Below are 13,489 nucleotides of genomic sequence, written 5' to 3'. Positions count from 1 at the left end.
AAAAAAAAAACAGGCCCATTTTTGGGAGGTCTGCAGAGTGCAAAAACTTTTTTTTTAATTTGCCTCTTCAAAATCTTGGTGCATCTTCTACTCCGAAAAATACTGTATTTCTTCAGAGATATACAAGTGTTTTATTTGTCCAAACATATTTCTCCTACTTATAGCTAAACGATAGTGTGCTAGACTGTAAGTCTATAATCGCTCTAAATAAATGTTATTTAATACTATTTTTATAAGTTTGATTATTTTTATGTATTATGTTATGCACAAATAGATCATGCAGATTTATTGGGACCTTGCCCTGAAGATGAAGCAGTCACTCCAGTTGAAGAATGCATGGATACTGTGCTGGATGAATCTTTTCTTGATGCATGCCCTCTCCAGTCCCCATTGCAAGTTTTTGCTGGAATGGGTGGGTTGGCTCTCATTGCAGAAAGACTTCCTATGCTTTACCCAGATGTGATTCAACAAGTAAGTCAAAAGATACGTGTATAATTGACCTAATTAAAAGTTTAAAATCTATGAGAACGGAACAGATGGATGGGCTTAATGGTGGCTAAGGTACTCAAAAGTATGCATTGTTATTTCTATCTTGGCATTTACTAAACATTGGAATCAATATTCCAGTTAAGAATTATTACATATAACTGTAAACCTCTATGTACCCTGCTTAAAAAAAAATCTAGTGAATTTTACTTGTATAGAGATGGATTAATATAATGATTAAAAGTACTGGAATTATTCAGGGCTTGCTGGTACAGAATCTGAGAATATTCTAAAGCACTTTGTCTCAATTTTATTTCTTCATATTGAAAAAATGAGAAAATTTGCTTTTGATACGTTCCATGATTTCAAAGTCGTATTTATGCCAGGTATATTGGAAAATGTCTCTTAACTTTGAATTAATGTAAAATAAGAAATTCAATATTGGAAACTGCCTCCAGATCTCTTAATGTCCATTTTTTATAGGGAAAGGCACAGAGACTTCTTCCACCTCTATGAGATAATTATTCTCCTGTTTTCTCACTTATATATTTAAAAATCAGAAAAATGAAACTTTACCCTGGAACATAATTTATCATAAATACACATAAATTATACAAATGTTGGGTTTGTTTTTCAAAAATAACTGATTTTACTAATAAGTTAGACACACACACACACACACACACACACACACAGTCATTTAAGCATATATCTGTACACTAACTGTAAGTAAAAACTATTAGGTACAGCTTGCGCTTTGAAAATATATAACCCCTTTTATATAACTGATTGATTGGGGATTTCTGATTTTACATATTGCTCTTGATAATTTTCCCAAATCTTCACAGGAAAAATGGTTCTGAATTCCTTCTTTCTAGTGTTCAGTATGTACTACCAAATTTAAATGTTTCTTTTGTACATTTTTAAAATTATCCTCCCAAGTGAAAAAAAGGGTTTTAAAAATACAGCAATGTGTAGTGTCATCATTATTTCAGATATTCTCCACAAAGATAAGTTTAAAACATACATAAATAAAATATAGCTTTGGCAAAAAAAAAAAAAGTTATTTACCCCTTGTATTAAACAGACCAGGCAATTTTATGGGAGCAGTGGATATATTTGGATATCTGAGGTGCCGATGGGGTGTTTTCTGTGAATGGTTGCCATAAAAACGCTTCTGTAATTCATAAAATTGTCATAGTGCATGTTGCTAGTCATAAAATATGAATTTACCTGTTGAGGTTCACTACATCATTATATAGTCACTATTATACATTATATCTTTCAAAATAATCTCTACCACCCCAGCTATTTTTTTTCTATATTTCTAAACAGGTAAAGGTTCCAATCGCTTCTTTTTTTTTACATTTTTAAATCCCATCTTTATTATTATTTAATATAAATAACTCGAGGCTGGAAATTTACATAGTGCTACTTTCTCCACAACAGCAAACTTGTGAGATGGGTTGGGCTGAAGAGAGTGACTGGCCCAAAGTTACCTAGCCGGCTTTTATGCCTAAGGCAGAACAACAATTCAATCCCCTGGTTTTGAAGGCAACACCTTTACCACTATACCAGATTGGCTCTTCATCCCCCCCCCCCTCTCTATTTTCTAAATATATCTATTGAGCTAAGTAAGAGGCCAAGAGGCATTCCTGTCGTAAATAAATGTGATGTGGAAAGTTTTGCAGCATGCTAGCTTCTCATTAAGTTTTCTTAAGCTTCTAAAATGAACACATTAGGTACATTAAACAAAAAGCAGAGTCTGGTGAGTGTCAAAGGGGGTTTCTATGGATATTGCGTTGTCTGTCCCCCTCGTGGTAAAAAAGAAGTATTTACAAAATACTACGTTGAGTTGTCTCAAAATTCTAACACTGGAAGTAATAATAGAAAATTCCTACTGGCATATTTACTTCCTCTTATATGATAAAAATATTAATGTTTTATTTGAATATATGACTTACTTTTTAAAATATATGGCAGATATTTTCATAGAAACTTTCAAAAATGCTTACATATTAGGTAAAACTTGATTGTCAATTTAATTTTCAGTTATTTTTATTCAGTTGTTAAGAAGGTTGTAAATAAATCAAGGAATTACTTACCGATACGGTTGTCACTCTTAGAGGATAGTATTAAGCATCTTCTTTTCTTTCTGAAGGTGAGTGCTCCAGTGGTTACATCCACCACCCAGGAGAAGCAGAAGGACAGTGATCAGTTTGAATGGGTTACCATTGAACAATCAGGAGAACTGGTTTATGAAGCCCCAGAAACAATTGCAGCAGAACCGCCACCGATCAAATCAACAGTCCAAACTATGTCTCCCATACCTGCTCATTCTTTGGCTGCTTTTGGATTATTTCTTCGCCTCCCAGGCTATGCTGAGGTGCTACTTAAAGAAAGGAAACATGCCCAGTGTCTGCTTAGATTGGTGCTGGGAGTTACAGATGACGGTGAAGGAAGTATGTACTGTAACTATTAAGTATATTTGGGGCTACTGCTAAACCATTATTCTGAATGTGCAATTAGACAAGTATTTGAAACAGATAAAAGTGGCTTTTCGGTGGAATTTTGGATTTTTTCTGGCTTTGGAAGCAAAGCATATGATATTGAAAACTTGTCCTTAAAGACATATATCTTCATTCTTCCTTCATTGCACAGGGTAAAAATTGTTCCAAGCTAATACAATTAATTAAGTTATTTTTTCTTATCTGAATGTATTACAATTATTTTTTTCTTATCTGAACCAGGTTTAGACAGTCTGTCACATAATAAGTCAAATTAATCTTAACTGGCACCTTGATCTGCTTTTGCTTCCCCTTCCCTAGGTTTGTGTTGCAGCTTTCTTACATTATGCACACAATGGAGACAGCGTGAGCCAAAGTTATCAGAAAGTTACTGTGTGGATATTCTCTCTGTTGGTGTGCAGAAGCATACTTGATTATAGCAAAAACATTTCCCACTTCTTGATCTCTGTCATTCTGCTTGTTATTAATGTCTTTCTTTTATATATTATGAGAAATTATTGTTTGATGGAATTCAAAACAATATAAGATTTCTCCAGTTTGGTTATTATTAGGTAATAATCTTCCTTGAATGATTGGATATATGATTGTGTTTATGGTACAGTATTTGCTGCAAAGATCAATATTTCTATGACTTAGAAATTTGAGTTTTGAGAGATCCATGTATAAAAAATACAGAAGAAACAATTGAATTTTATAAACAATTATTTTATCTATTAATTTAAAGAGAAAAAAATTGATTTGTCATGCCTATTAAGAATCCTAATTTTATCTGAGAATTAAAATCTTTTGTATATCATCTATATAGGTTTTGCATCTGTGTAGAAACCCAACAATATCTTTTATATCTGAGATACTTTTTGGTCAGAATGCTACCCCATTTTAAGTGACTAGAACTCTTACTATTTCCTCAGTTGCTTTTCCATTGCTGCAGCAATCAGATTGGGCAAAGAACACACTGTTAATACTATAACCCCGGTGTTATGTGTATCTGTTATAGACAATGATCATCAATCCCCTACCACTGATAGATGCTTTCTTTGGGAGAAGTAAGCTTCTCCCCCCCCCCCCCCTGAACTTCTTGAAGATAAATGAGATCTAGCATCATGCTATGACTAAGACTATTCATCTCTCAAACCCATAACTAATTGTAGCTAAGTATAAAATGATTGTACTGCTGCTTTGGTGTCAGGCACTGTAGCTTTGCGCAGATGTGCTTGACTTTCTTTGATCCCACAAAGCCCACAACTGACCTGAACACTTCCCTTTGATGGGAAAGGCCTTCTCAATCAGTAGTTTTTCATACAAAATACAAGTGTATTAAAGTTTTTTAAATTTGACACTTTGATTCTGGCTTGAATGGAAGCTATTAGCCATATTTGATAGTTCCGATCTAATGGGAAGCTCTAAGTTGACTATTACATCATCAGTTGTTTTCTCATTTCTGCAAAGGGAAAGTAACATGGCCATGCACAGCTGCTCGAAGCTTTTGCATTTTTTCAGCTTGTTAAAAAGAGATTTAATGGCCTGATACAACCAAAATGTTCATAATGGTATAAATCTTTTAACATATATTCATTGATTTCATAAAGTTAATCATATACAGGAAATAAATCTTATATATTAATTGCATGTACAAAAGTTATGTTCCCAAAGGAACAAGGTAATACTTATTGAATTTTTTTATGTTGTGGACGGTTTTGGAGAAGATCTATTTTATCCTCTTGTAAGAAATATTCTCATATAAAAACATTCTAAAAATTTGGCCTACATTCTAGACAATAGTCACATGCGAGGAGTATAATCCTCATAATGGCATGACGTGTGAAAAACATTAAATTGGTTTAGTAACTGAATACAAGCCAAGTTTCGTTACTTACCATACAGCAAATGTGCTTTCCTTTCCTGCTGCACTTTCAAGCATATTAGCACTATATTCTAGATACACTTCATAATGGAAGGGCATTGCATCTGTTTTCCATTGCTTTCCACAAGTCCTGCAGTCGATGACACTTAAATGTATAATAAAACAAAAGCTGCATTTTAGACACCTAATAAAATATTTGATATGTATTTGAAGATTAATGCATTATGCCAAGCCATTGCGATTGAAATGTTTTATTTATTTCTTTTCTTTAGGTCACATTCTCCAGTCTCCTTCAGCTAATGTTCTTCCAACTCTTCCATTTCACGTGCTGCGCAGCTTGTTTAGCACTACGCCTTTGACTACTGATGATGGAGTACTTCTGAGGAGAATGGCCCTGGAAATTGGTGCAGTTCACCTTATTCTTGCTTGTTTGTCTGCTCTTAGTCACCACGCTCCAAGAGTTCCCAATTCTGGTTCCAACCAAACAGAGGTGCGTTTGACTCCAGAATAATGATCTCAGATAAAGATGATAAAGATGTTGGAGGAATTTTTTATATATATATACTCCAACTTTATGTCTTTTATTATCAATATCTATGAGGATTTCCCCCCCCCCTGCTATTCTGTGTATTGTTGACTGCCCAAATAATTGCTTCCAGATAATGATTACTCTACATTTTCATAAAAAGGGAAATTGGCATGTTAATGTTTCTGCCTTAATTTTGGATAGCTCAAATAATACTTTTACGAGTTTTAATTATACAGCTCTTTTTTTTAACACAAGGACCTCAATTTTCTAACCTATTTAAACATATAAGCCTACCGCTATGGATTTCAGAGCATCAGTAGTTATTTAAAATAATATTTGTTTTGCTTAATGATCCAGAAGAGTAGCATGATATTGAAGGGATGGTACAGTAATCAATTTCCACAGTAGTGTGCTTGCTAGAGGATTGTTTTTCAAGATTATTTTACAAAATGAAGCTGTCAACACGAAGCTTTCTCAGCAGGTTCTTTGAGAACAAGTCTCAATTAATTCATTGGTAGTGGATACAGTGTTTTTATCTGCCATGTCCTGAAGTGTCTATCCCAAATTCCTTCAGTCTTTCTAATAGCAGTTCTTTGTTTATTATAAAGACATTATTATGTCCAGTTTTTGTAATTGAAGCTTATATAAGCATTGTGTGCTTTTTGGAAGTTCAGTGGCCTGGAACTTGGTGGAAAGATGTCAACTTTGTCTGAGTTCCAGAAAAAACCGCCAGTTCATATAAGGAGTTTTTCCCCCCTAAAAACTGACTGATAATATTTCCTAGCTTCACATCACCTTTCATAATGTGACTTTTCCCAATTTGTATGGAGACCTAATTAGCACATGCAATGTAAAAACATTATGGAAACTGTCCAGTCTTGCTTTTAAATCAATATAATTGCTTCAAAGACACATGATAATATAACTTTGTGTACACAAAGTATTTTGTAATGTAGAACAGAATGTTTGCTACTTAGGTGATGTTGTGATTATCAATTTATTCTCAAAACTGAAAGCTGTTGATAAAGAATATTCATGAACTTAATAGTCATTCAGATCAAACTTATTTTTCCAATTAATACCACAATTGTTTTAAGTAGTTACTTAACGTAACACAATAAATTATCTGAATGGATGGGTGGGTAGATAGGTTAGATAGGTTAGAATAGCTTTCTGAATTATCAGATTTTTTTAAAGTATTTTTTGTGAAACACAAGCCATTATACCTGGTTGACCTTACTATCGAAACCTGCACTCTCATTTTTGTTAAGCAGATAGGGAAGCAAATCTTTTTTTATCTAACTTTTGTTTACTATATGTGCTTACCACTGTTTAGCAATAGAAGCAGATTTGTCTTATTGATATACAGTATGTAAAACATTTACATTCAGCAAAGTAGATAAATGTCATCCCACAGTTCAGGTACAATGGATAAGCACGAATTGTAAAGACCTGTTAGAATCTTTGCTAAGCAAGCTTTCAACGTATCCCTTCTTATCCATAAGCCAGATACCAAAATAAGGAGGGCTTATTCAGTAGGATTTTATTGACTATTTTGATCTAGAATATGAATCTATGCAATTCCAAATGATAGTGTAATTTTTTTTAACTAGACGCAGATGTCAAGCACACACAATAGTGCATCAACAGAAGAACAGCAACTTTACTGGGCTAAAGGCACTGGATTTGGAACTGGTTCTACTGCTTCAGGATGGGATGTGGAACAAGCTCTAACTAAACAAAGATTGGAAGAAGAGCATGTTACATGTCTTTTACAGGTATTAGAACAATATAATATTCATATACATTAGTTTACCAAAAAGTAAATCTTCCATTTAGGAGTTACACTGAATTTCCCTTTGATTGGTATTGAATGCCATTTCTTCCATTATTGAAAACTTTCCAACATTAACATGTGCAATCTGTTTTGAGCAGAGAAGTATAAGGCTTAATTAAATATGATAATTTCTATAGTGATATATGAGTGCCTATATTGTTCACTAAATGGGTTTTTGAAGTTGATGAAGAATGCTTATTAATTTTATTTTAAATATATTATTTTTCTGTAGTAATGAAGAAGAGATTTTTAAATAGTTTTCCTACATATTGTATATAGTAAGAAATACTACTACTTTGTAGTTCATATCCTTTATGTGCACATCTCAGTAAAATTCTTAATGTCTTTGTCTTAAATTTCAGGTTCTAGCTAGCTACATAAATCCTGCAGGCAGCACATCAAATGGAGATATCCAGTCCAGCCATGAAAGTAGAGGACAAAACAGTAGTGCCCTTCCATCAGTTTTGCTAGAGCTACTTAGTCAATCATGTCTTATTCCAGCAATGTCATCTTACCTCCGCAATGATTCAGGTAGTGTATTGCTCTTTGTTTTTCAAAACAACTTGTTTTCCAATCCAATGTAGAAATGCTAAGTGTGTGTAATGCTATATCAAAGCATATTATGAAATTCAGATGCATTGAAGTTTCTGTAAAATGTGTGAGAAACTAGCAGCTTAAAGATGAATATAATTACACTTCAAACCATGAGATGTATAACTTATCTTCTGTGCTTTGGATGTTAATAGATTATACATATTTTATCACATGTTGTTATATAACAAAAATAACTGTTTTGGGGGTTTTCTGTAAATTGTGTTTTATATACATTTGTGAATATGAAAGATGAATATTTAAAACTTCTATAAAGTATGATGCTTTTTACAGCAGTGTGGCTCAGAGGTGTTTCAGGATAACAATTATTTTTTCATCGTGTCAATTGAGTATTAGCTGAAACTGCACAAAGTTGAATCCAATTCAGTACAGTTTGTCAAAAGACTAACATTTATTTACTCAGTTGTAAAGTAGGATTCTGTCTTTTCTGCTTACAAATCCTATAAAGTCTTTCTAAATCTCACTGGCACATTATTATGATTATACAAAAGTTATTCAATTGTGACTTCCCAAAAATCTAGATGTCAGTTGAGAATGAGTTAAAGTGATAAAACTATAGCCAAGACTTCCTAAAAGATATAGGTAGTCAAAAGAAGCAACTAACAACAATAGTTGTCCAATCAATTCAACTTGCAAGAATCACTTGTAAAACATTTTATGATTCAGTAAAATGATAAGTAATGGTTCTAATAGGCAAGGTAACCTGTTCTATACTGATTTTTTTTGTCTTCCTTAATGCAGCTTAATTTTGTTTAACTGACTGCGCTGAGAAACTGAATGCCCTTTTGGCTTTGTCGAAAGATTCTCTAGTGCCTAAAGGCCTGATTCCTGCCACATTGGACTAAATTATATTCTCCATGGAAACTTTGTCTTGTTTTGTTCAGTTAACTTTTTATAAAGTATATATAAGGTGTCTGTGTATTAGGGGGCAGGTGTAACATTTGCCTGATATTAAAGTTCAGAATGCATAGCTTGCATTCCCTAGAAATGTTTTGAGTTCTATTATGCTTTGAGGTCTACCTATAAACAAGTTCTTGTTACAAGAACAATTTTTTTTAGGTTTACATCTTTTTTATTTGAGATGTTACAGTAAAAGTTAAAATGTTCATTAGTCATGTGATAGCAGGTAATGTTGTTAATAGAGTTAACCTTTCTGATTAGATTAATTTGTATGCATGGAGGTGGAGAGGATGAAATACTACCTTCCTTGTGCAACGGATCCTTTGGATTAAACATAGAAGTCTATAAATTGGGTCTAAGCTGTTGTTTTAATTTAGCTCCTATCTAAAACTATTGAATTCCCAGTCTTAGTTGTTCATTCTTTATGGCTGTGCTTGCATTCCTGCAGTTCACATTCACCAATCTTATTAGCAGTTTGTTATGTTTGTTGTGGCTTAGAATTCCAAGTGCCTAACTGTTTTTACTTCTAATATTGTTTATTCAAAAAGTTAGAATTCTGAGATAGAAGCCTCAATTTCTCCTCTGCGCTGCTTGGGGAGTCCAAGCATGGGTTAAATTCTGCTTATTCACCCATGGACTGAATTGAAGTTTTAACCACGCCTCGTCTCCTCATTGAGGACCAGTTCAAAAACTCAGCCCAGTCCAAAATGGACACGTCTTGGGGGAGCTCCTCAGTACTTGAGCGAATAGACTGGGACTCTCCATTAGCTAGCATAGTATTTTATTTATTTTTATGTTTTCTTTGTAGTTAGATTCAGGGAATTTCTTCACTGTTGCCTTCGCTTTGAAATTGCTGGTGAGGCTTGGATTTGAGCGCCCATCACTGACGGAGCTCACGATTGTCGGGGCGTTTGTCCAACAGCTGCTGGCAAATGCGGGGGAAGGTAGGAGGCTTCCTTCTCCCCCAGCTGTCTTTCATCTTGTTGCGGCTGCTGGAGTACTCGTCGGAGGCTTCGGTTTATTTTGACAGCTCCCTGAGTGTCTGAGAAGCGCGGCGACCATTTTAAAGTGTTTAAAGCATTTTCACGCGCTTTGCGCTATGGGCCATTTAGACTTGCCGTGCTTTTTCCTCCCAGCTGCCAATCGCCGTGAGGGAGCTCTTAGCCTTCGTTCGGGGCTCTAGCAAGATCTCCTCCCTCAGAGAACACTCGTTTGGCAGCCTAGGAGAGTTTTGGCCATCCTGTCATACTCCTGTCTTACTGACAGATCTGTGGAGCACACCCAAGCCTTCTGCTTAGCACCGGTGCCTGTCTGCTGCCTATAGAATCTCCCTGAAGAACCATCCATGTCAGACTGTTCCAGTAGAAGATCGCCATGGCTGACAGAGACCATAGGGCGCCAGAGAAACATTCAGTCCCCTCGCTCAAACATAGTAGGCCAGATCCCCAGGAGAAGGGGGAGGGCAGGAAGGGCACCAAGGGGAAAGGGATTCCTAACCCAGGGGTGGCAAGGCCCTATCTAAAGCTGAAGCCCGCAGGCATAAAGCCCTCAAGAACCTAAATCAAGAACCTAAATCGACATCCGGCCTACAAGCGTTTCAAGATGCAATCCTTACAAACCATCCTAGGTTGCATCAGGCAAGGGGACAGGTTGACCTCCATCGATCTGAAGGAGGCATACCTGCATATCCCAATCCCAGGTCCCACAGGAGGTTCCTCAGGTTCCACTACAACGGCAAGCATTATCAGTACAGAGCTCTGCCGTTCGGGCTATCATCAGCACCGAGGACTTTCACCAAGATACTGACGGTCATAGCGGCCCATCTGCGCTCGCACTCAATACGTTTTCTTTGTTACCTGGATGACATCTTGATTCAATCAGTGTCCATCAACCAAGCTCTCAGAGATGTGCAAACCACCATCACCACCTTGCAGAAACACGGGCTCTCGGTAAACCGAGAAAACAGTCAACTGACACCTTCGACCCGCATCTTGCATCTCAGGGCTCTAATAGACTCTCTGTTGCCGAGTGTTCCTTTCACTGGACCACAGGTGCAATATCACCCGTACACGGGAGGCAAGAGTGAACCAGTTTGCGTCCATTGTGTCCCTTTCACAGCTTCTGGGACTCATGATATCGTGCATAAGCATAGTTCCCTGGGCACGACTTCACGCAAGGGAACTACAATGGTTCCTCCTGCCCATTCAATGGGCGAAAGCCAGCAACTCTCCCATATGGGTCAGACTTCCACCAAAGGTAAAACAGTCCCTACAGTGGTGGGGGTCCAGCGCGGTGATGAAAGGATGCCTCTTCCAGGAGCTGAACCATCTGGTGGTCACCACAGACGCAAATCTCCAAGGATGGGGTGCCCACTTTCAAGTACAAGTGACTCAGGGCAAGTGGTTGCAAAACGAGCCAGCACACAATATAAACTGGCTAGAGTTAAGGGCTGCCAGGCTGGCCCTACGCCACTTTCGAAAGGACATTATGAGTCGCCATGTCTTGGTGCTCACAGACAATATAGCGACAAAGGCCCACATCAACCACCAGGTGGGCACCAAGTCCCTCATGGCAGAAGCGAGAGCTCTGGGGAGGTGGACAGAACGTCACCTACCCTCATTACGTGCGGACCACATCTCGGGAGTGGACAATGTGAGGGTGGACTGGCTGAGCCGGACGACCATCGACAACTCGGAATGGCGTCTTCATCCATCAACCTTTCATCAACTAAACATCAAGTTTGGTCTATCGGTGATCGATCTGTTCGCCAGTCCAGCCAACTCTCAACTCCCAAGGTTTTTCTCAAGAAAATGCCACACCACAGGCCGAGGGAACAGACACTCTGCACTGCCACTGGCCCCTATATGCTTTTCTGCTGCTTCCTCTCATTCCACAGTTGATTCGGAAGATATTGTCAGAGGAAGTGAAGGTTCTCCTAGTAGCACCTCACAGGCCCAGGAGATCCTGGTACGAGGACCTTGTCAACCTCTCCATTCACAGACATGGAGAATACCTCAGGAGTTACTCTCCCTTAGCCAGCAGGCCATAGTACATCCGGATCCCAGCTGGCTCCAGTTGGCCATCTGGTATTTGAGTGGGAACTCCTGAGGAAAGGCAAGCTTTCAAACAAGATCATCCGTACCATCTACTTCCATCTACGATTTGGATCTATAATGCTATCTGGGCCATTTTTGCTACCTGGTGTAACTCTCTGGACATCTTCGGCATCCATCCCACAATTGCTGGACTTCTTGCAGGAGGGGTTGGACAAAGGGCTGTTCCCCAACACCCTTCGCTGACAGGTAGCGACTCTCTCAACCATCCTAGCTAGACATCAGGCTGTATCTTTAGGGCAGCACCCTCAGGTGAGAAGCTTCCTCAACTTATGTCTACCCACAGTCCACAGGTTCCCCACCTGGGACCTTCCACTGGTTCTGTGAGCCTTGACTACGATGCCCATACGTTCCATTGGCCTTTGGCATTTTACTCTGAAGACAGCTTTTCTCATAGCGATTACTTCAGCTAAGAGAGGATCAGAGTTGGCAGCTCTCTCAATTTGGGAGGACTTGTGAATTTTTCATGCAGACCGGGTTACACTCCGGTTGGATCCGGCCTTTCTGCCGAAAATTAACTCTCTGTTCCATAGAACCCAGGAGGTGGTACTCCCCAACTTCTGTCCCCACCCTCAGCATCCCAAGGAATGAACCTGGCACAAGCTGAACATTTGGAGAATGGTTCGTTGCTACATCAAGAGGACGGAGGAATTTCGCCACTCCGAATCGCTCTTTATCTCTTTTCAACCAGGTTCCATGGGACGCAAGGTTTCACTGTCCACCATCAGTCGGTGGCTGAGGGCTTGTATTAAGCTGGCTTACCAGCACCAGGGCAAAGCTTTACCACCGAGACTCAGCACCACAGCTGCTTGGGCGACACAAGCTTCTGTGGAAGAAATCTGCAGGGCAGCTACCTGGTCATCCCCGACACTGTTCATTAGACATTATCACATTGGCTCCTACGCTGCAACTGAGGCATCCTTTGGCAGGAGGATATTACAAAGGGTTGTAGCGACTCCGCGCACCATGGACAATCCAGTTACCCTCCGTGGGACCTCATAGCTTGGGTATATCCCATGCTTGGACTCTCCAAGCAGCGCACAGGAGAATGACCATTGGCTTACCTGAATGGTCGTTCTCTGCCACTGAAAGAAAGTCCAACCCCACCCTGGGGTTTATCTTCCCTTACCTATTAGTTGTCTCAGGCTGCTCAGAGCATTGGAGTTATGGACACGTCCAGTGGAAACGTCATGAGCACATCCATCAGAGTCTACGCCTTCGTTTTTGAACTGGTCCTTAATGAAGAGAGGAGGCTTGGTTAAAACTTAAACTCAGTCCATGGGCGAATAGGCTGAATTTAACCCATGCTTGGACTCTCCCGCAGCGCCCAGAGAATGACCATTAAGGTAAGCCAATGGTCAATTTCTTGACTTCTGGGGAATCTGTGAGATAGCTCTGCAAGAGGGAGCCAATGACTATAACAGAAAGAGGGGCCAGTGAATTAATTGTCTCCCCAAACTCTTCAAAGGGCCTGGGATCACTCTTAGTGCTCCATAGAGATGTCCTTGCAGTGACAGCATAAAACAATAGGTTTTATTGGTCTGGGAGCCAGAAAAATCAGTTTTGCCCAAGCCTCAATTCAGAGCCTTTAAAAGAACATTGAGTTCACCAACTGTCTCT

The 13,489-nt window shown here is 38.6% G+C and overlaps 1 protein-coding gene across 12 annotated transcripts in view; it reads left to right on the top strand.

Annotated features, from left to right (window-relative positions):
• BIRC6 (baculoviral IAP repeat containing 6) overlaps positions 1–13,489 on the top strand; it is a 148,626-nt gene that overhangs the window by 98,531 nt on the left and 36,606 nt on the right. For all 12 annotated transcript variants that reach the window (XM_014059024.2, XM_014059009.2, XM_087717964.1 and 9 more), the window contains 5 exons: positions 275–471; positions 2,648–2,948; positions 5,151–5,368; positions 7,021–7,185; positions 7,607–7,775. In XM_014059024.2, the coding sequence (XP_013914499.1) occupies positions 275–471; positions 2,648–2,948; positions 5,151–5,368; positions 7,021–7,185; positions 7,607–7,775 (1,050 nt within the window). The remainder of the gene's footprint in view (positions 1–274; positions 472–2,647; positions 2,949–5,150; positions 5,369–7,020; positions 7,186–7,606; positions 7,776–13,489) is intronic.

The sequence above is a fragment of the Thamnophis sirtalis genome, unplaced genomic scaffold (assembly GCF_051295495.1).
Source record: "Thamnophis sirtalis isolate CommonGarterSnake01/CBP01778 unplaced genomic scaffold, rThaSir2_p1.2 scaffold_6, whole genome shotgun sequence".
Taxonomy (NCBI): Eukaryota; Metazoa; Chordata; class Lepidosauria; order Squamata; family Natricidae; genus Thamnophis; species Thamnophis sirtalis.
The sequence above is the reverse complement of the archived record's forward strand: the minus strand, read 5'-3'. Positions and strand labels throughout refer to the sequence as shown.